Source organism: Salarias fasciatus, chromosome 23, assembly GCF_902148845.1.
Source record: "Salarias fasciatus chromosome 23, fSalaFa1.1, whole genome shotgun sequence".
NCBI lineage: Eukaryota > Metazoa > Chordata > Actinopteri > Blenniiformes > Blenniidae > Salarias > Salarias fasciatus.
The window spans coordinates 23,300,735-23,325,760 of record NC_043766.1 but is presented as its reverse complement, the minus strand read 5'-3'; the positions used below and the strand labels follow the sequence as shown (position 1 = coordinate 23,325,760).

General features: G+C 39.0%; 2 protein-coding genes across 6 annotated transcripts in view; one reads left to right on the top strand and one right to left on the bottom strand.

Moving 5' to 3' along the window:
- Window positions 1-1,780, bottom strand: part of sbno2b (strawberry notch homolog 2b) — a 75,959-nt gene extending 74,179 nt beyond the window's left edge. For all 4 annotated transcript variants that reach the window (XM_030082506.1, XM_030082505.1, XM_030082507.1 and 1 more), the window contains exon 1: window positions 1,642-1,780. The gene's annotated coding sequence lies outside the window, so the exon portion shown is untranslated. The remainder of the gene's footprint in view (window positions 1-1,641) is intronic.
- A 5,444-nt stretch (window positions 1,781-7,224) lies between these two features.
- tm6sf2b (transmembrane 6 superfamily member 2b) lies at window positions 7,225-18,324 on the top strand. 2 transcript variants are annotated; one of them, XM_030083165.1, is made up of 11 exons: window positions 7,225-7,284; window positions 7,447-7,574; window positions 9,415-9,518; window positions 11,628-11,725; window positions 11,966-12,069; window positions 12,607-12,689; window positions 13,111-13,235; window positions 14,487-14,588; window positions 15,154-15,246; window positions 17,204-17,323; window positions 17,989-18,225. In XM_030083165.1, the coding sequence occupies exons 2-11, from the start codon at window positions 7,495-7,497 to the stop codon at window positions 18,223-18,225; spliced, it is 1,146 nt and encodes a 381-aa protein (XP_029939025.1). In that variant the 5' UTR covers window positions 7,225-7,284; window positions 7,447-7,494. The 2 variants fall into 2 exon arrangements, with proteins under 2 accessions (XP_029939025.1, XP_029939026.1); XM_030083166.1 differs by lacking the exon at window positions 7,225-7,284 and having other exon boundaries at window positions 7,495-7,574; window positions 17,989-18,324.
- The last annotated feature ends 6,702 nt before the right edge of the window (window positions 18,325-25,026 follow it).

The window sequence follows — 25,026 nt, the reverse complement described above, 5'->3', positions numbered from 1 at the left end:
TTACAAATGATACAGATATATTACATTTTGTTCATTGATTAAAAAAAAACAGGTGTGTGTGGATTAGTTAGAGTGGGATCCCTTCAAATCAAAAGGTGACAGGTTAGATGCCCCCATCTCTCTTTATATGTGTGGAAGTGTAAATGAGAATGAGCACCTCTGAATTGCTCCCTACAGCAGATGGCAGTTACATGGCAGCTGTCACCAATTGTGTGTGACTGGGTGAATGTGGCAAACAATATAAGGTGCTTTACACCTACTGAAGCGCCAAAGAAAAAATCATTAAGTGCTGAAGATAATCACTAGTAATGAGTTTTGAAAAAAGGCAATGTCTTTGAGAGAGCCACAAAGTGATGCACATTAAGAGCATTCAGTCTTCATGAATTGACAAACGTGGCAGCCCTACACAAACGCTACTGATATTTTTATGCTCACATAGGAGGTAGTAAATGTAGAAATAGTTAGATTAGACCCTTCACATCTGGCTGGGTGTAAAAACGGAGCATATAGAGGGCGAGTACAGCAGCTCTATTCACCGAAGGTCGCACACTGACAGTGTAGTATATGCATATTTTAACTCACACTATATGACCAAAAATCCACTAAGGAAGACAAACCACATTACCGGAGCTTTTGCTTTTCTGATTTCTGTATACACTGCTGCACTTACAGTTTTCTGTCTTCGTGGAGCAGAGTAAATTCCAATTCAAGATGCCCTGAGATTGTAATAAAAGGTTATTATCCTCCGTCCTATAATTCAATAGGCGATGGCTGATCAGCCGTCGTGTGTTTACATCGTAATCTCATAGACGCTGTGGTGAACTCTCAGAAATATATCGAAGTGAGAGCAAATGTTTCCTCCACAGTAGAAAAGTCCACCGGCGGACTGGTTTCTGCTCAGCACAAAGGAAAGCAGCCAGAGCCTCGTACAGTGTTACAGCCCCTACAGTTAGCTTCCCCAGCGGCTGCACATATAACCAACAAGGTCTCACAAGCCAGCAAACTCGGCTTTAAACAAGCCCCGGTTCATATCCTTCGCAACAGACCAACCAAAACAGGAGTAACATCGTATTAGTCAGTTATTAACGTCTATTCATGTCATGGCTAATTGTGCTAGCTAGGTTAGCGTTGCCCTCTCCTCTCGGGTATGCTCGTTTTGTGTACTGCCTGCATATGTTGATAAAATAGCATCGCGACCTACTTATCTAATCTTAGTCCTGAATGGTTTCCTGTGTTGTAATACAGTTTTTATGTTTGTGACGAGTTAAATGTGGAGCCGAAGGTTCTTTAAAAATGAGCTTCATCGTGCTTATCTTTGTTAATCTTCAATACTAGATGCGTAGCGAAATACTCTGCTACTTTAGGTGGTGGCTGGCCTTCATTGATGGCAACAAAACGTTTTCAACGCGATTGATTTTCGTGTTCGCTGAAGATAATCGGGCTTCCCCCATTCTCAAGTCATTCAAAATACACAGATAACGCCGCGTTCGGTGGTGTTTAACTCCGGCCAGCCGCAGACCGGCGTAGCTCGTCGTGGGAAACGTGCGCGCCTAGGAGAGGCTGTGCCGTGAACGCATCTCGCTCCGAAGCAGCTGCCGATGTGTCGCTCGCCTTCTCACAATACTCCCGAATAACACTCACCTTCCAAGCGTTACTTTTTCTCAATCCGAACCACGAGCGCACCGACCGGTTGTGAGCGAAGAGTCTGACCGGACGAGTCGGAATGAAGAATTTTATCCAACTTATTCTTCGTAGTTGTTTTCTCCACTTCCTGATTGAGACGGTGCCATCTTGAATAGCGAAAAAATATTTCCGCCGCTGTCGTCACGCGCAGTGCCTGCAGCTTGTTGATCGAGAGGAGCTGCCGGGCCATAAATAGTTCATAACAGCGACGTTTGGCACACCTGAACCGATACTTCGGCTTACAATAACTCAGTTTGATAAGACAGCAGCCCAACACTCACCAGAATGTCCCACGGAGCGTTAAGAAGTCACAGCCTCATTATAACCACCACAAACACGCGCTGCTTAATAAGTTTAGCCACAATGCGGAAACACACCAGCCGTCACAGCAGCTCCGCTCAATATGATACATTTATCAAGTTGTGCGTCCACAGTTAATATTGTCGACTTTAAAGTACGCGCACGCTCGTAATTATTCGCAACGTTTGTAACATTACACGACTGGTTGACTCATCATTATTGCTTGATCAGTTTTGATTTGATGAAGGCATCAGCGACCCGTAAAATGTCTAAGATGACTATAAACAATGTACACACGTGATCGCAGTAAAAATTTAAAGAAAATCCTATATGTTAGAATAAGAAAACATATACAGTAGTACTAATATTTTATCATCATGATGTTCTGTGATGATGCCAGGATAGAGTACTGAAAATTTGCAATCCTATCAGCTGTATCAATATAGTTACATCAAAATGAAACTACTCAAGTACAGCAGAGAAGAAAATCCCGGAGTCAAAGTTGAAGGCACTCTTCTAAAAACTGCTCAAAGAAATAGTTACTTGATGTTCAAACTGCAGTTCACTCTATTACCAGGAGCAGAGATTTGATTGAATTTACCTGTATGAAATGTCTGCAGGGCTGCACAGTCACCCAGGTTCGTGTCTATGTGGAGAAAGGGATTGCTTTTAGTGCAGTTAGCATGTTGTCTGTACGTTTTTCTCCTCCCACAATCCAAAGACATGACTTGAGGCTGATTTGTGACCTTAATTGCCTGTGGTGTGAATCTGACTGTGTATTTTTGTTTTATACATATTTCTAGTTGCTTTCATACATCTGAGATCTGCACCAGTGTCCCTTGACACCAAAGCTTAATTCAGAATTAGTGATCTTTGTTTTAATTGTTTAAAAACCTAAATTGCAGGCCCGGTCTGTGCTTATGCCATGGTGTAAATGAATAACATAAAAACAAATAGAAATAGAAACGAACAAGATAATAAGAAATAGAAAATAGAAATGAACAAGATAATAACAAAATGCATGGAAAATATACCCACACTCATACAGCATAAAACAGTCACTTATTGCCTTTTTTCACATCTCATTTTAAATTAGGTGTTAAGCATCTATGGCCTTGGGGCAAAGTTGTTTCTTAGTCTGTATTGACCTTTAAGACAAGGACAAACAGACTGACAAATAGCCTTAGATAAAGGGGTATCAATGAAAATATCTATGTTTAAAGAACATTTGTTAGATTAAAAACATCAAGGTGCTATATAAAGCATTTATTAAAATCCTAAATACATTGGCAAAAATAAATGAACATTGACTTGAATGTTCGACTTATTTCAAAAGCAGCTAAAAACATAGCACAAATTAAATTGTGCTTAAAGTATGGGATGAATAATAGACTACTTCAAAGCTAATTTGGAAAAGAAAAAGAATAAAAGTATCCATTTACACTGCTTAATTACTTTGGGCCATGGTAACTGTCCCCTCTACTAAATCAAGAATGGAAAAATTAATACAATTAATAACTGACTACAGTATAATTGTAAAGTAGGGCTGATGGGCTACAAGACGGAAACGATTAATCATATTGTGGTGTTTAGAAATATATGATACTGTGAGATATTCACTGTTGCTTCACAACAGGATGACTCAAGTGTGATCTGGGATCGGGTCTTTCAGAAGGAGTTTACATATTTCTTCTTTGTGAGTCTTGCAGCTTCCTTCAACAGCCCAAAAGTATGTGACATATACATGTGTGTTTAGGTGTTGTCTCTTAGCTGTTGCTGTTGTTTATTTTTTCTTGGTTTTAATATCCTTAGCTATCCCAACATGTATTTATGTATTGCTCTCTGTCAGTTTTTTCTGTCATATTTGTGACAAGTGCACATTTGTGCTCTCTTCTTTGTAGTTATCTAATTGTGAATGCACCCTTGGATTCCTCTTGCTGGTACCCCTGCATGCTGATTTTCTCTTCAGTGGGTGCACAGAGCCCTGATTGCCCCTGGCCAACAATAAACTGAAAAAATCTCATCTTTCTCTACATTTGGATCCCTAACCTCTCTCTGTGATGGTCTCTTTGTGTGGACATGAAACATTTTGTGAAATGTCAGCTGGGAGTCCTGCTCCAGAATCCCGAGCTGATATATACAAGGCATGTAAAAAAATTTGATCTATACATTAGAAATATATGCTATACAAACAGAACACAAAGAGAATTGTGTTGGCTGAAATGAAAACATCATTAATATGTAATAAATATTAATTTATTTCTAATCTTGTGCAACTCCATGTTTGATTAATAACTACAAGAAGTGACTTCGTGTGATACAGGAGCAGCTGTAGTACAGGTCAAAAGGAGCCTGTCTTGAAATCCAAATTTAGAGCTTCAGTTGTCCATCTTTGTATATGTCCTAAGTGTTGAATGAATCACTGAACTCCTTATTTTTTCCAAAGGTGTGTGAGTACCTTGCATGGAGGCTTTAACCACTGGTCTACATTTGTGTGAATAGATGAATGTGACAGATCACTGAAAGCGTGTTGAGACTGCTTCCTCGGCTGGCTGCCTTGTATAAGGCATTTACCAAAGTCCAGTCACTTTGACATACATATTAATAATCTTGTACTACTTAATATTGTTATCACTCTGGTGGTATTGATTATGTTTTAAGTCAGGCTTATCAAAAATAATGGCCTTTGAACCAAAACAAGACCATAATAGGCATTCATGATAGGCAGCAGGATGACCTAAAAAGTATAATGGTTAACAATAACAGAGGCATGCTTCCAATGAAAGAAGCTGTAGCTTGTAATCAGCACGAGGAATTTCACTTTTTCAGCAAGAATTGGAAAAACTCCACAGCACAGCACTGAGATACAAGCCGAGAAACTGAGGATGCAGCAGTGATAGGTGATAGGTGGCATTATTGTATAATGTAAAGTTGGGTTGGTAGAAACATGCATGCTGACGACTGCAGATTCCATATGCCCTGAAAAATAGGCTTTTGCTGACACCCCCCCACTCCCTCAAAAAAATGGAATTGCAAAAGCCTCAAAGCCATTTGTTACAATTTTTAAGAAACAATATTTAAAAAGAGTTTATGAACTTTAATGGAGGACAACATTTTTAGACACCTGACTGTATTTTAGATATGATAAAAAATCAAATAAAATTAAAATTTTACTTAATTTAATTTGAACTTATTCAGTATTTATAAAAATGTTTGATTGAGTTGAGACTTTTCTTCTTTGAGCTAAAAGAAACATTTGGGGATGTATTCTTCTGTGCTTGAAGTTTTTGTCATCATGGATTATTACAGCTATTTATTGTTTTAATTGTTTTTTTTTCCATTGTAGGAAATATATTGGATTACTTAGCCACAGGCAATCATTACAAAAAAGCATATTTCATTTTAGATGTTATTTAGAGAACATAATGCTTTCTCTTCTCTCTTCGCGCAGGTCACTGTCTCGTTTTGGTATCAGTCTATTCATTCTACAATATTGAGCGACAGAGCTGGAAGAGCTCCAGTTGTTTCCAGCAAACACACACTGCCACTGCTTTCCTGGTATTGCAATCCCCCTTTTCCCAACAAAGGAAGGCAGTAATAAGTGTGTGTGAGTGTGTGTGTGTGTGTGTGTGTGTGTGTGTGTGTGTGTGTGTGTGTGTGTGTGTGTGTGTGTGTGTGTGTTTGTGAAAGATAGAGATAGAACCATGCTTTGTCTAATATAGAGGTACTGTCTCATGTCTGGAGGTGGCAACTGATAATACAGTATCAAAAATAATATGAATGCTTCTTAGCACATTTTTGCCATACTTTGCATGATGATAGCTCACGATAAATAAGATCTCTCAATCTGGACCATTACCCGCCATCCTTGAGACATTCAATAATTCATTCAATCATTTATTCATTCTGCTACTGACTTCCTGGTTTATCAAGACTTCAGTGACAGGAGGTGGCGTCTATCTTAGATGACAGTGAGCAAAAGGCTAGGCGCACCATGGACAAGCTGTTCAGCCCTCACAGAGACCCTCAAACCCCAAATGGCAATTTTGAGATGCTAGTTCAGCTGATGTGCTTCCCGCTGATAAACTGTATGAGGAAGTTTTGAGGACATAGAGTAATCCACAAAGGCACAAACAAAATTGCAAATTCAACATAAAGGAAATGTACTGTCATGATTTCATTGTTGCAATGAAGAAATAGGACAAAGCAAAGAACACAAAATGAAAACACAAAACATCAAAAACTTGTAGCATTAATTAATAACAATGTATACAGCAAAATACGTAATGTAATTTTTTTTGATAAAGTATATTTTTGGCATATATGTCTGAACATGCATCATAAATACATTGCATTTTGCTTGATGTTGACATTGCATCATCATTTTTTGGTGTCTGGCGAACCCTACTGGAATTTATTTGTAATTGTCAGGTTGATTTGTGAGTAAATCTGTTTTCCCTAAATCCAGGGCCATGAGTCCCCAGAGCGGAGCACATGTGCACACGGGTCACAGTGAGGATTTTCTCCACTTGTGCAAGTCCGATCATTAGTGGAGAAAGCACGTCTGAAATAAATAAATCCCATCCTCTCTGTAGGTCACACTTTCATAGTGCGCAACAAAGCCTTAGGAGAACTTTGGGACTGTGTAGACTAATTTTCTGTAATTTTACATTTTCCTGCTCTTAATCGATATTTACGGTGTTATATTTGTAATATTTATTGTATTGTCTTAAAAACCCTCCCTTCCTTTTATATACATAAAACGTTTGAATCAGCCTTGTATAACATGCAGGCACTTGATGTTTCAAAATGTTCAGATCCTGAGGTTAGTATCAGGATGTGGAGGCAAACCACCTGTATATAAATAGTATTTACGGTCAACAAAATTCTAAACATCTCTTACTACATGCGGATATTGTCATAAAGTGACAGACGCTTAACCTCAGGCTGCAAGTAAAAAATAGTGTTTGTGTATATTGAAGACTAATACATCACATACATCACTGAACAATATTGTCCTCTGCTTACCCCGTCCCAGCACACAATGCACGCATTTCATAAAACACAGCATTAATTGCGCCACACAAGAGCAATCAGTATATCTTGAAAGTGTGGTGCGACACGAAATGGAATTTAGTCCTATTCTCTAATGCGACTTATGTAAATCTCTGACAAAACCTAATTGCGTAACTTTTTTCCCCAAAAGCTCCTTTGTTGCCACTTCATTATTCTCCCAGTAAAGGCCGTGTCTGCTCAGGGCCAGCTGTAATTTGATTAATCCTCCGAAAGGGTAGCCAGACGGTAGGAGCCTGCTCTGACTCTTTTCTGGTCTGTTCCCAATGGCTTATATTTTTGATTATCATTATATTGTTTACCTTTTAGGTTTTTGTTAATTTTGCTTTTGGTTTGCAAGTACTTGCGATTTCCCCACCTCTCTCTAACCTAACTGGTTCATACTTTCAGAATATTGGTGGATTCTGCAGAGAGGGGACTGCATCAGGTTTTGAAGAAATGGAGACACTTGTCTTTTTATTTTCGTTTACTGCCATTGGGGTGCTTTATGCCATGAACACCATCCCCGAGTTTCAAGAGTAAGTATGATATCTTATTAATTTTCCCTCACTTTTCATCCTTTGAATGTCTGTTTAAGGCAAAGCTGTCACATATGATGTGGACTCATCATTATATTTTTGAAACGATGATGTTGTATTCTTATTCCTCCAATATATGTATTGTCTTGACAAACTTCCCACACCTAAAAATATAGCCATTTGTTTGAGATCTCGTGCTACTCTTTCAAGATAGCAGGCCAGTTATGTTTCTTACCACTAGAGGACCCTCCAAGCTTAAAACTAGGCGTACTCCAGTTCATAAAACCTGCACTATGTTGAGCACAGTTAATTTTACAAGAAGGATTCAATCAGATAACCCCCCCACCCCTTTTTTTTTTTTTTTTTGTAGGGGAAAGATGTAAAATAGTCATTGTAAAATAGAGAAATATGTGCAGGATTTATATTTGTACGATCTGATTTGATGTTGGATATAATTACTTTGTCGTGATGAAAGGAAGCCTTTTTAATATTCAGTGTTTGTGTCACGATACTAACTCGTCCGCGCAAACATGTTAACTGCTGTACACAACGAGATTAAAACAAAACAAACAGACGACAACAACAACAAGAAAAAGAAAAAGAACAAGCCAATAGCAAAAGACCTGTTCCTACTGTGACTCACATGAGTTATTTCTCATTTCTCGTAGACTTTTATATGCCCCCTCTGTGAATATTTCTGTCGTTCTCTCTCTCTCTTTTTCTAGTGTGTGGACATTGACAATCAATACAGACTGCACAGTAGAGTTTGATAAATTGCTCTTGACATACAATATGCCTTGTGCTCTTCCACTCTGCAAACAAACAGTATTGTGTGCATAAATCTTCTTGTGCCGTTGAATTGGAGAGGTAGCAAGGGAGCTTGCCTTTGCTCTGGCAGCATTTGTTTTCCTTCTGTGAGGGTGCATTGTGAGTTTTTCGAGGATGTAATGTTGTTTACGAGGAGATACCTTGGACACATTAATCTTTCCCACTGTGAGGCATTGGTACCTTTGACCAGTAAACATGGAGGGCAATGCTGAACTAACAGCCTTAGCTTGCTGCCTCCCACTCTCCTGCATTTGATTGATTAATTGACAACAAATCTGTGCGTTTGACCTGTTGTATCACACATACTATCTTAGAAAGGGTATAACATCACACTTCTCAAATTGGAAGTGCAAACACTGTGGTGGTATGTACTTTAAATCATTAATACAGTGTGTTTTAAGAAAGCACTGTGTTTGATTTAACATCTCAAAAATAAATTTATATTTTGCATTGTAAGTTCAATGCGATGGCTGTTTTACCAGCCAAACATCCCTGATTTGTTTTTCTAAATGCCATTAATAATCAATTCTTTTTTCTAATTAAAGTGACAGTTTTATTTGGGGGGGGGGCAAACTTCTATTTTGTTGTAGTTGGGAGATCAAATTCACTGTGACAGTACAGCCACGGACCATAAGTCTTCAGGCAACCAGTCAACCACACCAGAATATCCATCGCTTCTTCAGGATGTAGCACATCTATTCAACAGACTATTTTCTTCACACCTCTGTATTGTTTCTCCGGGTGCCAACCATGGGTGTTGTGTGATTATCATTCTCTCCGTCCTCTCATTCATCATCATTTAGTAATTTAGCAGTGTGAACATGAATGGCACAGCTTCCATGGGAGGGAGTAATTAGTAAAGGGAATGAAGTGGAAAATGTGTGAGAGACTGAGGAGCACGACTGCAGATTGTCAGCAGTCTTTTGAAAAAAAAAAAAAAAAAAATCAAACGTAAAGTTGTATTGAATGTATAGTTTTATCGAATAACCAGTATATTTCTCCATCCTCACAGGCCGTACGTGATCCTGGGAATCGGCGTTGCCGTGCTGGTGGTGGTGTTTTTGTTCTACTTCCTCATCACTCGTGGCAACCGACCTAAAGACCTCTTGTTCTTTGGTAATTAACGTAACTATGTGTATTTCCCAATTCACTTGCAATACATTTTCAAATACAAAGACTGAGAGATTAATGCCCACTATGTTTTGTTCTTGAGCTGAATCGAATCCCCACACAAGGATTTCCAGACCTTACACGGCAGTGTCAGAGGGAAAACACAAATTGTATTCAATGTGATTTCGACTGATATGCCTAAAGCTGCTTAGACTGATCAGGCTCAGAGCAAAGCTTAGCTCGACTTTTCTAAGGCATGACTGACCCAGACTTCAGCAGCCTAAGGGCCTTTAAGTTATTTGTACTTACTTAACCTTTAGTTACTCTTTTGAGGCTGACTCTCTAATTGGCAAAGTCATTAAAAAAATGCAAATACAAGACTTTGTGCCACAGTCATTGCTCCCATACAGAGTTTTTAGTTTTGACATCTGATTTAGTCTGATTAAGTTAGAGACGTCTGTTTTATCAGAGGGAATATGGCCGCAGCAGCTTGTGCGTCGTTCATAGAATTATGATTAAGCTTTTCTAGAATGAGCTACTTGGTTCTTGGTTTGTATATCGCCATCGGTCAAACTGTGCTCCATTTCTGGCCAAGGGTTTCCCCTGCAAACAGATGCCCGTAGCTGATGCCAGAGGCGATGCCAGTGGGACAGAAATGAGGTGATATATCGACAGTTAGTGCTCAAGGCAATGCTAGTGTTGTGTAGGGGAACCACAACAATGAGGGCAAAGTTGCAGCGGGCTCCTCTCAATGATGTAGAGCCATAATCCCCGCACTATCTCACCTGTTAGATGTCGGAGATAAATGTGGTGGTTCTTGGGATTGCTGAGACGCACACAACAGACAAAATCTATGTACGTTTGTGTGCACTTGCATGTAAAATGTGAGTATCTCTGTGAAAAATGGCATGAAGGACAAATAGTGAGAGTGTACTACATCAGTTTAAGCCTTGATATCATCACAGAGACACCTGTGTCACAAGACAGCGATCTTCTTTATAATAACATCCTGCACTGACTTGGCTGTAAATCATCTCACAATCTCAAACAGCCATTCCCTTTTAACTGATTTCAAGTGGGAAGTGTTGCCGCAACATGAGGGCTCCCATAAGTGAATTGTCATGGACAAGCAGTTTACTCCAGAAGTATAATGCTCCCATATGGGCGCACACACACAGATTGTAATACTGTGTATAATTGATAGCTTAATTAATCACTATAGACCAAAGGGAACCTGTTTTAACACAAGCTGATTGTTAAACTGCATAGAAATGCTCGTCAGGTGCTGTGGAGGAGAAATATTTTGGGTCATGTTCGCTTGTCAGTTTTTGTAGCAACCAAGTCACATAGACAAATTTGGATCACTGGAAGTCAAGCTGCAACCGTGGGCTGTGTGTACATATTTGTTATGTGGTTGCGCAGCTTGTATTAAATAAAAAATGGAGACACATTGCTTTTGATATTTTTAAAGTGCGCTTCTTAAATTTCTGCCTTTGCATTCCTTTCCCAAAGAGCTTGCAGGGAGTAGACCGTAGTTAAAAGAGTATACAACTGGGGCCTTACCATCTTGATCAGATTTTATGTGTTTTTGTTGCTCCACATCTAAATTCTGCCTTGTGGGCACATCCTTTCAGCTCTGCTAGACTCTTAACCTGAGGACAGTAGAGGGCTGCTCACCATGGACTTGATTTAAGTATGACTCCAGTCTATCGCTCAGTACGAGACTTAATTTTCTCCCCACGCTGTCCCATAAATCAATGACTTGCCTGCTAAGGGACAATATTTTCAACTTAAAATAGTAAATGAAAAGGTTTGGGAACAGGCTGATAAGTTGGAGGGCTTTTTCTGCTTTCATGCTGTAGCGTTTGTCCATTCTGCTTTCAAAAGCAGATTATTATTATAGCAGAGGGAAAACTTTAGAACGTTTTGTGCCTTCTGAATGATGTTTCTTTAAAGCCAACAAAGCTGAGACATATTTCATTGTTTTACCTTTGAAGTGAACGAAAACAAGGTTTGACATGAGTGATATTTTTGTTTCAAAAGGGATGAAAACACTTGTATTGCAATGTTTTGCCCCACTCCTCCTTTCTTTCTTTCTTTCTTTCTTTCTTTCAGTTTTTGCTGAATTTTGCTTCACTTGTGTCATTGACCTGATAAGTGCCTTGGAGTACGATGGCATTATTTCTGGCTTTATGGAGTTCTACCAGAAGACAGTAGGTCATGCATCTGAATCTCTGATAAGTATAATACAGAATGATTACACTGTGAAATTTTGAAAACTCTCTCAGTTTGATGCAGCAAAGAGGTTCAGATTCTGTGAAACAGGGAAAACATCGAACATTTTGAAAAACCTCGGTCACTGAAAAAACTAAAACAGAAAATCAGAAATGATCAGAGTAAGCAGTTGTCTGTTAAATGTATATCATATACTCTAACCATGTCTGTGTTTGTAGGGGGAGCCCTACTTGGGAACATCGTATGCCATCATGATGTGCTACTGGGATGGAATAGCTCACTTTGTCATGTATCTGATGATGATCAGCAAAATAACCGACAGGTTGGTGGCAGTGAAGTCAGTTCAAGTCACATCATGCCCATTTCTCTTGCTCCTCACTTCCGAGCTGCACTGATCAGCAGTGAAAGATGTTGTGAAAGCTTTCCTACTGTAGCGGGGTGAAAAACTGCCACCTTTGGACAACCAGCTGCACAATCCTCAGACTTTTTTATACTTTTATTAGCCAAACAGATGTACACTTACTCCTCTGATATTTTTGTATTAGTCACATAAAAATCACACAATGGCTCAAATTAAGTTGTGTATGGAAGAGAGCCGAGAGTTTCTGAAAAAGCAGTCATTGAGGTCAAGAGTTGGGGCCAGAGCTATTTATGACAATTAGATCCTCTTTTAAACAAGAGCAGCCTTCGAGCACTAGAGATATTGTACCAGGTTTTGTATTATACGTACATTTGGAAGACTTTTCTGAAATGCTATTTAATTTAGCAACCAATGGTTTGTGCCACGACTTTCTATTTTCCTTAATATCTTTACAATCTATGCATTTCATTGTGATCTTTTCCTATTTTCTGTCCTAAGGAAAGCCTACCGCTCGCTGGGATTGGTCTGGGCCGGTTCTTTGTGCGCCAACATGAGTGTGTTTATTTGTGGAATAGTGGCAGGTGAGAATCATCTTCAGTCCCCTCTCCATTGGTCCCATGATGACAGGCTTTAATCAAGTGAACATCTGCCCCGCCGTGTACCATCAGTGTCACAGTTCGGCCTGCCAACAAAACGCAAGCATGCCTCGTCTGCTTTTCACAACCCAGGGAACAAAGCAGGGAACAGACTTACAGCATCTGTTTTCTTGGCGTTTCAAACTGCATACATAAGTGTCACAAGATCAAACTCATCTCCAGGCAATGTGCTCTTTCTTTACTGTGTTATCATACACATACTGTACTCTGCGGCTGTGTGAGTTTACATCAGCTGTTATTTAGCAGTTTCAATAGGAACTTGAACTACTGAGTCACACTGATGTGTGTGTAAGGAGTCTCTGTATGGCTGACTACAAGCTGTTGAAAGTGTCCTTTGTTGTGGCAGGTAAATATGGATCGGAGGTACGTCCAGCCTTCTGGCTCAATTTCCTCTTTCTTCTCATGCCGGTATGGGGAGCCGTCACACTATTCACTCGGCCCAAGGACAGGCCACTCATCGGTGGATACAATGTGAGTTCAATACATGAATCAAAAGACATTAATATAAATCTGGAAACTTTAATTAATGATAGTACATACTTCGTTATTTCTTTTAGTATATGTTGCTCTCCTCAATTTTTTTTTTGTTTGTTTTTTAAATTAAGTCACATTATTGAAATCAGTCACAGTAGCATGAATGGGTAATATTTAAGATAAGATAAGATAAGATAAGATAAGATAAGATAAGATAAGATAAGATAAGATAAGATAAGATTTATTGGTTCTATAAGTTATATTTGGTTGTGGTGTTTTCCTTTGCCAGTCTTAGTCTTCATTGAAACTATCAATGATCAACAATCCAGCATAGTTATATGCAGGACTGTGGACGTACTACTTTGCCAGGAATACATGATTCGTTAGACGATATGAAATTGATAACACAGTTACCATTACTGAAATTTTGATGAACTTGTTACTCATCACTCATATTGAAGTTGAACCCAGGTCTGATGGTGTTGTTTTCTTGTTGCACTAGCTAATGGTTTTGTATTAATCAAAGCTGTTTTTTTTTTTTCATTTCTGTATTTCATTAATAGCCTTAAATAAGCATTACTCTGCCTTTGACCACACGGTTCTGACAGCTCAGCTATGAAGACACAGCAGCAAAAGAACGATATGCACGTTATTTAAACGTGTTGAGTGAGACAACTTAAAATAATGCTCAAGTTACATATTTAAGTAGCCTGTAACTTTAACTTTGAACATCTAGTAAAGTTACTTCAGTATGTTGTTTATTAGTAACTTTATTGAAATTGGTTATATGGTGACTTGCATTCACATGCTGAAGAGAATCACACTGGTGCTCACTGTTTTTTCACTTGAACTTATAAGGTTTAGGGTTAAACCCGCTCTCTATTTATGGATGCAACTTACTGCTTTCTCAGCAGAAAAAGTTCTATCAGCAAAAAAACTTATAAAATAGTGGGTGAATGTAACTCCTAATGAGACAGAGATGTCGCTCAGGAACTGGAGGTCATAGAGAAAAACAGACCTGAATATGCTATGTGAAGTTGTGTCAGACAACACTACAGATATACACTTTGTTTCCAGTTTAACCAAACTGCCAGTTACTTTGTGCAGTTATAAAGGACTGAACAAATTGGAGATTTTCTTACATATCCACGCAAACCACTCTGTGAACCCGAGTGTGCAATGAAAACTCAAATCTATGGGCTGAAATGTGTATGAATATGTGTATATTATGTTAATTTGTCTCCACAGGCTCAGCAAGCTCAGAGCATGAAGCTGATCTGGCGCCCCATGGATTTGGTCCTGGTGCTGCTCCTCTTAGCTGCCATGACCTTCACCATCCTCAGAGGGCTGGTAAGTGCATCATATTCACGGTATGAAAGAGACAAAGTTCAATTAGACCTATGATGGTCATTCCAAAAGCCACACAGCCGTGGCAATGCATTGTAGTCTTTGTAAAAAATAGAAAAAAAACCCCACATGTATTTTTATATTGACTGATGCATATCAGTGTACTTATCTGATCAACACATGTGGGTGTGGTAGATGTGTTTTTCTTCATCTCTTATTAATGTAGATGGCAATATCTATCTATCTATCTATCTATCTATCTATCTATCTATCTATCTATCTATATATATATATATATATATATATATAAACTGTGTATTGACTCCTTGACTCCTCAAGTCAACTTTATTATGAATGCACACATACACTGTGTTTTCTAATCATTAGAAAACACAGTGTATTAGAATCTAATGCAAACCTAAGCAACACTCAGTTTCTTTTACCACAAGGTCAAGAGCAGGGAGTCTTCAATTATAAGTTAGTTTGCAGAGTTATTTTGGTGCATTGTTAATGTGGATCGTCACTGCTTTACATGTCATGCTTTTTATTTTTTGTGCACTCTCTGTAGGTGGCTCTGGACTCCCCACTCGAAGCCTGTGCCATATATCTGAAGCACTATGAGCCCTACCTGAAGGATCCCGTGGGCTTCCCCAGAGTCATGGTGGGCCTTTGTTTCCCTATCCCCTCTTTCATGCCTAATACTCAGCCTTTGCGGCTGATGCTGTTGAAGCACCTGAAAGCTCCTCTCCATCCTATTTTAAATAACAAGTCACACTATGGACCTTGGCTTTCATGGATATCACTTTGAGTATGCTGGAAGCTCGCCCCTTATCTCCTCCACGCTTTGAGCTTACAGCCAATTTCTGAGCTATTTTCATCATTACAGCTGCAATGAGTGGGCTGGGAGGCCAGAGCATCTTAGTCTCTCTCTTTCATTTGTTTAAAATTGATAAGAGATTATTAGTGCGACTGGCTGTGGGTTCTTTTTATGCTCTTCCTCTGACCCTGCGCTGCAGTGGGGTTTGTCCTTTTTTGTTCAGAGTACATGATTTTGTCAATAGGTTATCCAAAGTCCTTGTCGGGGCTGTGGTCCAGCCACAATTGTGAGTCATTGATCAGACAGACAAACCGCATGCTGAGAACTTGATAAGCTAATCCGTCGCCCAAAGCCCCCCATCAGTATCTCACTGGGCGAGAGGAGGCTGTGTGCAGCATGTGCAAGTATGTCTTAGTAAGCCATGTTTGCATATCCTTTGTGTGTTTGTGTGTGTGTCTGAGCATGAGTGTGAATGCAAACATGTGCAACGCGCATTTTAGTATGTTGATAAGGATGAATATGTGACAGAGTGTCGTGGCTGCACTAAAATGACATTTCAACTAGAGACTGAGGGGCATATATGATTGACTTTCAAGCCCTGACTGCAGCTCATTAGGATTCATGTGGTCCTCAGACTGAGAATAAAAGGAAACCGCTCGCTTGTATAATTTGAAGCTTTTATAAAGTGCGAATGTGGCTTTCATGCTCCAAATATTTTAAGTTGAAGGTCAAGACAGCCTTAGTAATGACCCTTGTGTGAAAGTAGCAATTTGTGCTGAGAGTGCAAAATTTGTGTTTGAGAAACTGCAGAGCTGGAAAGCAGCAAAAATACTGATGTGCTTTATTTGAGATAAATTTCAAAATACAGAGACACGGAGTGTTTTCATTTGGCGTTCCTCATTTTACATTATGTTTTTTAAGGAAGCAGTAATTCTTACTCTCACATCTATCGAACGGACAAATTCAAATTGTTAAATTAAAAAATACATCAATTGAAAAATTACACAGTTTACTTCTGGTAATAGCAGTTATCATTAAATCCTTAAGGTAATTTTTGGGTACTTTTCCATTCCAGTGGTGCTCCTTTAATGAAGCATGTTAAAAAGGCATCTGTGTGTTTGTAATTTGAGGATTAAAGCAGCCCTCTTCAGTATTCAGCTTGAGTAGGTGAAGCTTAGTGTGTGCCAGAGGAGAGTGAGCGTGTACTGTATTAATTGTCTACTAGAGTGTTGTTCAGGGCTCAACAACAACATCGACTGACAGTGATGGAGGGCTCTTTTAGCTCTCTTTAATACTTCAGGACCAATATGGATCCAAAACAACACAGACTGGAAAATAATCTGAATTATTGACCCACAATGAACCTGTTTTATGTGAATGGGGAACCATTCATCTATGCATGCTCGGATGTCCTCAAACCCATATTATATGGAGTTTGGCCACAGGGGCTGCAACCTATGCTGGACGACTGTTTGGAAGAGACCAAATAGGGAGGCCATTAATCAGTCACGGGACTGACAGCAAATTAAGTCAGCACACATGTCTCAAACTGTGGGATGAAGCCAGATCACTCAAAGAAAACTCTTGTAGGCACAGGGGGAACATGCAAACTCCACACAGAAAGGGTTGAGACCAAAACCCCACAATTTAACTGTTTTTTTTTTTTTTTGTTTGTTTGGTTTTTTTTGGGATAGAAAACAAAAACATGGAAAAAGAACAACATTTTCAGTTTATTATGAATGTCAATGTCAATATCAGTGATATCGGTTTGAACTAATAATATGTCCTCATTTGTTTTCAGATGCTGCACTTTTTATTTTATGGACTTCCCTTGCTGGGTGCATTTGTTTATGGCCTGCTCAGGCCCGGGTGCACTTGGATGGCAGATTGGACGGTTTTCTTTGCAGGAGCCATGATCCAGGTACCGCCTCAAAGACAAACAGTCAATATGAGAAACTGGCTCTGAATACATACTTGGGACTACAGCCGTGGCATACTGAAGTGGCCGCTATGAAGATTTGTAGCGTTGCATTGAGTTACTGTGATAATTACTGCCTCTGATTGATTAAAGTTTTCATCAGCAGTTTAAGTAAAAAGAGGTCCGACTTGTGTCACTGCAATTAACTCCTTGCAGTGAGCTTTCATCCTGTTAATAATGACCTGCACCACATTTATCCTTTGAAGCATATTCTCTGTAATAAACAAGCTGGTGGTGCTTTCTCTATTGATCTGGCAGAGCGATTGGAACGGCAAGGAGAGGAACTCCTTGATTAAAGTCTTGTTGTACAGCGTATGAGAGGTTGCAGACCACACCCTCTCCCTGTTCTAAACAGTCACCTCTTTAAGTCTGTACATCTGATTTATCTTCCCTGTAAAGACTTTTTTCCCTTTATATCCTAGCAGCCTTACAACTAGGAAAAAAGGCTCAGAGTAACCTTAAAAGTTATTCTTCTGGAAAGTTTGTGGATGGAAACACTGGAGTGTAAAATGACCTGCCATTAGTGGAAGTGCAGATGATGTACAATATGCAGCATTTCTTTACAGCGTTGCAGTCTAAAATTATCTTTGCTCTTCGACTCTCCGCAGTGCCAGTGGTCCCATATTGGAGGGTCCCTCCACTCTCGCACCACCGCTCCGTTTCGCATCCCGCATGATGTTTTCTGGTCGGTGTTGGCGGCAAACTTGCTCTATGCAGTCACTCCCATCCTGGTGGCCATGCGGGTTCGCAACAACCCCTACTTTTTCCTGAAAATCTCCTACTTTCCTGGGCAGACAGGATTACCAAACAGTGAAGAGAAAGATACCAAGTATAAAGATAAATGATGTTTCATAATCTTCCCTGATGGTTGGAGATAACTATCTGATGATTCATGAGGAGCTGTTTTGTTTCAAAATGCCAAAATACAACACTGATTTGCTCAACGTCTTTGAATTTTAGTCGTCATTTGTTTGGTTTGTGAAATTGTGTGTCATACAAAACTGTTTTTGGTGTCTTCGACCATATGAGCAGAATTTTAAAAGAACTAAAAAACAACTTTAGCATTTATTTGGCTTGTGAAAGGTTAGAACACTGCAGTAGGAAATCTGTCGAGTTAACTGTTTTTTTTTTTCTTTGTGGAGTATTTTAGTATTTTACCATAATAAGAAATACACAAAAGATAATATAATGAACATTTCTGTGAAAATGTAGAGATGGTATTACCCAACTTTTTCTCCTGTTTAACACTAAAGTCATAATATTAATTTTAAAAAGAAATAGGAAAGTTAAAAATAAAAAAGGTATTTTCGTTTATGGAGAGATTCATGAAAAACATGGATGAATTCAGTCAGGCAACGTCCAGATAAATGTTTCAAAATATAGGTTTTTCACACTGTAAATGACTGAAAAACATGAGAAAACAAAAGAAACATGCAGTTTCTGTTGTTTATAAAACAGAACTGCAGTGTAAGCAAAGGGTCCTGGTCTTCTACTCGACTTTCAGTGCCAAGAACATCACACAAGTGTGAAAAGGATCCACAATCCACAATTTTACCGCTGGATCATTGAAAAGACTGAATTGGTAGAGTGCCACCAGCAATTCAATGACAATCTGTCAGCCAAAGCTTGAGGCAGGGTGATAGGATTTTGTCACTCGTGGTGTGTTGGGCCAAGGAGCAACAGTGTGAGTCTTAGTGTTTTTATTCAGAGAGTGTTTGTATGCAAACACACTTCTATACAAGTACATTTCATATGGGTTAGTTCGACGGGTTAGTAGGGGGCATGGGTATTTGATCTGATTCTAAGATATTCTAAGTGTCAGGTGTTGCACTGAAATGTGCTAATAGATATTGGGGTGACTCTTAAGTCACCCTCAATTCCACATACTGGAGCCATAATATTCCACTGTGCTTCATCAGCAAACCCGAAGGCTCAGCTTTTTCCTATTTGCAAGTAATTTAGTTGTTATATTGGACATTTAAAAAAAAGTTTCAATCTCATGCTCAAAAAAAAATCATAGGTGCTTTATATTATATCACAACATGAGACACTGTAAACATGTACATGTTTCTCTTTTCTTTTCGTGTTTCTTTAACTTTTCATCTCCTTCATGTTAAAAAAAAACAGAGTTTGAACTTTAACCTGTGACACTGAGTGAGGACACACATTCATCACGATATCAGACAAATCCAACAGCTGTATATCACTGGACTGACCTTGTTTAATCTCTAAAGTTGAGAAGCAGTTTTGTTCGGTGAAGTATACAAACACATGAAGTGAATATGAAAACACAAATTGAACATAAAACTTTGTATCCGCACTAAAACTAGTTTAGTACAACCATGTCAACGGCACAACAAATTTACAAACTGCAATGACTGGGGGTGTTTTTGAGTGTGTGTGTGTGTGTGTGTGTGTGTGTGTGTGTGTGTGTGTGTGTGTGTGTGTGTTTGAGGTAGACACAAGAAGGAAATCCTAGACAGTTTAACAAAGCTGTAAAAGTCTGCCCAAAGCTACAGATTAATGGTATCATATTCTGTCTATAAAATATGCAGTCGTCTAGTTAATTAAACAGTAAACATGACAGTTCACATTTAATAAAAAAAAAAAAAAAAAAAAAAAAAAGAGAGAGAGAGAGAGAGTGCCCAATATGCCAACAATAGTGCTGCATCCTGCAACACCATCCGCTATATCAGCCACGCTCCTTTAAGAGATTTTATTGGATGCTGGCGGAGTGGAAGAGTGGGCCGCATTTTTCTTTGTTATAGTTATAAAATATTGACTTCGACGATATGCAGTATCTTCTGTCAGTTTGCTTACTGATTAGGTTTCATGAAAAAGCCAGACATATTATAGACCACACAGGGGAATTCATGTGACTGGCTGATTCAGCTTCCTCTCAGGACTGAGTCTGTTCAAACAGGCTGATTAGCATCTCTCCTGCTCCGCTGGCAGAGTGGTCTTCCTGGAGTTTGGTACATGTCATGAAATTTCCAGCACAGCTCCATCTTAAGCCCTATTTGGATGGGATTAAAGGTGCCAGCAGAAATGGGGAGTTAAATATTCACGGTGCTTCTCAGAGAATTAACTCACCGTTCCAGATGACATTTGAAAGCACTTTTAGTTGAGGGGCTGAATCAAGTTGAAAAACTCTGCACGCTCCTCAAGTCGTAATGTTGGTGTGTCTAATTTTGAAAACGAACATGAGATACTCTTTAATGTCATTCATGTGTTAAGTACATCATAAACTCCAGTCTATTTTGAACCAAGTTCATAAACATGTCTAAAAAGAAAAGGAAAATGAAACTTCCAGAAGATCCACGTATTACCATCACTAATATTCACTGATAGTTTCTTAATCAGAAATAATTTGTGAAGATGAATGAATTAAAGTTAATAGATGATAAATATTTGAAGATATTGTGTCATATATTTGTTATATCTTAGAAGGATCCTTAATGGTAGTCTTGTTTTTAACTGATCAGTTGGAAAATTGCTTGTTTATTCAACCAAGTTGTGGAAAAAGATGCATGATGTGTTGCTGATATTTACTGTGTCTGCTCCATGTTTTAGGATTATATGCCAGCAGTTTGTGTGTGTGTGAAAGTTCCCACTAGCTTTATAAAATGGGTGAGATTTTCTGAGGAAGAAGGAGGCATAGCCTCCCTCATGTGCAAGAGGTTGCATAAAACTTTATTTCCTCTCGTAGGGATTAAAGATTGTTCATCAGAAAACTCAATAAACACATCAAATAGATGTATTCTGAAGTTAAATTCAGTTAGCAACCAGAGATTTGCATTGAGAGTGAAAATGACAATGAACTAGTCAGCATTTTTCAAATCATTCAAATAACATAATTAAACTGTAACACACTTTAAAACTCACATTCAGAATCATTGCTGTAGCTCATTTTATAATTTAAACTTGTTTTCATAATCATTTTATTTCAGTGATTCTGATGTATTTGATGAAATGACTCAGTTTAAGAATCCCCTCTTGTTCTTTTTAGATCTTATATGTCCTTGCTTTTATCAATAAATAACTAACATGACACAGTGGTCTTGATGTTGCTTCCTGTTCCCCACTGAGCTGGTCGCAACACTTTCTTATTTACTTCTTTCAATAATTTATTTTCAAAATATACAAAGAAGAGCATCTCTCTTTTATATCCTTTGGACCAGTCAATGATCACACAGGCAGTCCAAGATTTCAAACTTTTAGTCACACCTCTTTGCTAAAATACCGACAGATATTTTGCAGTAGTACATGTCTGAATAAATTTTTTTTTTCAGCAAAAAAGGCTTTGCTTCACAGGGGGTTGTTTGGAAAAATAAGAACAAACAGTTCTTCTTCTTAAAAAAAAGGTTTGTGGCATCAGATACCATGATGATGTTCCCCTAAATGCAAATTAGAAGACTCAGTTGTGATAATTAACTTGGAATGGTGTGATGTGTACCCATATGTATGCTCTCCATAGTGTTAAAATGCCTTTCTAGCGCAAGAACCTTTAATGCACACAGCAGAGTTATTCCATGCATGTGCCATTCACATCTTGCTGTCAGTTGTATAGCTGTATATATCTGGGAACTGTCTGTCAACAAAGGAGTGTGAAAGTGACATTGTGGAGGCTTGAGTATGAGCAAGGTGGTGGGGGCAAGTCCATATTAGGCACATTTTTCCTCCTAGCATGGCTGAAGCCTCCACAGATCATTACTTTGGCTGATTGGCAAGGATGTCCCGACATGTGCTGCAGCGAATAATGTATACTTCAACAGCCGCTCTTGTCGCTCACTACAGTGAACACATGGCTGCTCCTTGCAGCTCATTCTGACAAACACAGTTTCTCCTCAGTTTAAGAAGGAAAACACGACTTGCCTCTGCCACTCTGCGTTCTGCCTGATTTGGGATGCAAAATTTGCAAATGTTTATGCTTTGCTTTGCCTATGTTTTGTGATAGTCTGTTTTTTCAACTGATTGATGCTCACACACCAGCGTCCATGACGAGCATGCACAGTTAGGGTTCAGCATCTTGCCTAAAAGAGAACCTCAACCCCTGGTTTATGTGACATGACATTCAGGGTTCAGCTGCCAGTCCTGGAACTGAAAGAGAACCGGCTTTTTCTGGCTGAAGGAAAAAAGACCCAACGTTTAGACCCAGAGTCCAAAGCTAAAAGCAATCTTTATTGAAAGATAGCAATAGATTAGTAATAACAAATAATCTAAACACAAAACACCTCTCAAAAAGAGGAAATAAAACGAAAGTCCAATCCAAAGTGCTAATCGAAATGAAGACTTGAAAATCTACATGGGCGAGAGGCAGGAAACAATACAGGACTTTATCAGGGGTTGAACACACACAAAAAACTGTTCATTTCACTAGTGACAATAACATAAATAAGTAAACAAGTAAATAAATAAACAAATCGTCCACTACATGTTAAACCTTTAAGCACAGAATATAGGGGAAAGTAAACAAATCTGAGCTGGAACGAATCAACATGAGGGAAAAGCATGCACCAACAAATGAGAGCAAAACAACACACAGGTGTGACAAAGGAACAGATAATGAACATGAATCAAAACATCACACTGAAACAAAGAATCAGGAAGGAAAAGAGATAGAGAAATCATAAAAACAGAAAATAAGATAAAATATAGAACAGCAATGCCATCAAAACTCTCCTATCAGAGCCACAGCTGCCTCTGTGTTTGTCAGCTACATTACAAGTGGCAATCTATTTGAAAAAACATTTGTAGTAGTAAGATGGCTTTCATGCAGTTTAATCATTCAAAAAAGACAGAGTGTACTGCTGGCAGGGATTAAAGGGGTAATTTATATGATTGGATAAAAGTTTTGAAAACAGCCATATACATTTTCCTGTGCCACCATTTCATCAGTAATAGTAACCCAGTCATAAGTAATTATTCCCCATCTTTGCTTTGCAGTTGTCCAAAAGATAGGGAGAAAGACATATTCAATTAATTCACCTTCCCATAGCAGCTTTTTCATGCTGAAGTGTGCACTGATGTATCCTGTATGTGTGACAGGAGCTTTAAATCAAATGTGGCCGCTCCAAACAGCTCTGTAATCCCATGATAGGAATCACAGAGGAACGGTGGCGTGGATGTCTGCTCAGCTTTGTGCAGACAGGCCCAGGAGAGACGGGGAGCAGTGGCTGTGGAAAATACAGCCAAACCAGGCAGGGATGGACGAATTTCCACTGGGTAAACTGTTTGGTGGAGGGAAATACCACAAACTCAATGCAACGTCAATCAGTCAGCTAATTTAGGCCATATGGTGGGAAAGAAACATGAAATGACTGCTCATAGAAATAACAACATAAGAAAACAATAGAGGGCAAAATCTATCCATTGTATGCATCATTTTTTCATTTATTTTGAATGTCTTGTTGGTTAACTGTATGAAATAAGTACATAGATAGACAGATATCTGTCATCAGTTATATTTCATGATGACGCGACCTTCTGAACTTACAGCACATTGTGATGAGTCTCTCACTGCAGGATCTCCTTTGTTCAGCGGGGTACTGGGTAGAGGATAGTCAGTAATGCAGCTTTTGACCTGATCCTTGTCCAGCCTCTTTCCAACCACCAAGACAAACTTTTTTTGATGAGCCTCTTGAGACACTTGTTGTTCTTTCCACCCACCAGACCGCAGTGTGGAGTGGCCCACAAGCCACCTCTGTGTGGGTGAGCACGAAGCCCAATGCAGACATGTAAGGATCTGAGCCTCCTGAAAAAGAAGAGAGGTCTCTGTCCCTTCTGAAAGACGGTGTCAGTGTTTGCAGGCCAGTCCAACTTATTGTCCAGGCCCACACTCGAGCAATTCTGAGTCTGTCATATCTCTACAGTGGTGACATTTCCCATGATGCTCAGTGCCATGCCAGGTCTCCCAAATGTAAGTGAAGAAAGTGTGTGTGTGTGTGTGTGTGTGTGTGTGTGTGTGTGGCTTTTTTTTTATTTTTATTATAAACAGACTTTTGTTTTTAAAACTGTTAAGCACTTTGTGTTGTCTTTGTAATATGAAAAGTGCTCTAGAACTAAAGTTTGACTTTATCTGATCAAGCCCTGAAACTGAAGTTACAAGTCAGTTGCCATCATCATCTTAAAAATGCACAACACAACTAAAGGATCTCAACTTGGATAGAGACTTGCTGTCAGTGGAAGGAGCCTTTGGATTTCTATTGTGAGTAGTATCTGACCTTCTGGGATGCACTTTTGGGTGATGATGTTGGAATAGCAGCAAAATGAAATTTTGAGTAATACTTCACTCAAATAAAATCCTATGTTAAAAATGGTACAAGACGTGTTGAGAATAAGCTAAGTCTTGATGGATTTGGGGGCAAAAGTTAAAAGAGAACTGTACAAACCAGGATATGGTCTGAACCAGATGAGCATTATTGGAGGGTCATTGATGGTGTTGGGTCAAACTCTGAGGAAGAACTACACAGCAAAAAACAAGCTCACAAAAAATAAATAAATAAATAAATAAAATAAAGGGTCCAAAAACATGCATGTCACCCTAAATTGCCCCTAGGTATGATTAGGAATGTGAATGGTTGTTTGTCTAGAAGTGTTAGCCCTGCGACAGACTGGCGACCTGTCCAGGGTCTACCCCATCCTCG

Excerpts from the sequence above, each read along its gene's own strand:
- tm6sf2b (XM_030083166.1), top strand. The coding sequence starts at position 7,495 with ATGGAGACACTTGTCTTTTTATTTTCGTTTACTGCCATTGGGGTGCTT. Across the intron at positions 9,519-11,627 it reads TAAAGACCTCTTGTTCTTTG|TTTTTGCTGAATTTTGCTTC; the intron begins GTAATTAACGTA and ends TCTTTCTTTCAG. Across the intron at positions 12,690-13,110 it reads TATTTGTGGAATAGTGGCAG|GTAAATATGGATCGGAGGTA; the intron begins GTGAGAATCATC and ends TTGTTGTGGCAG.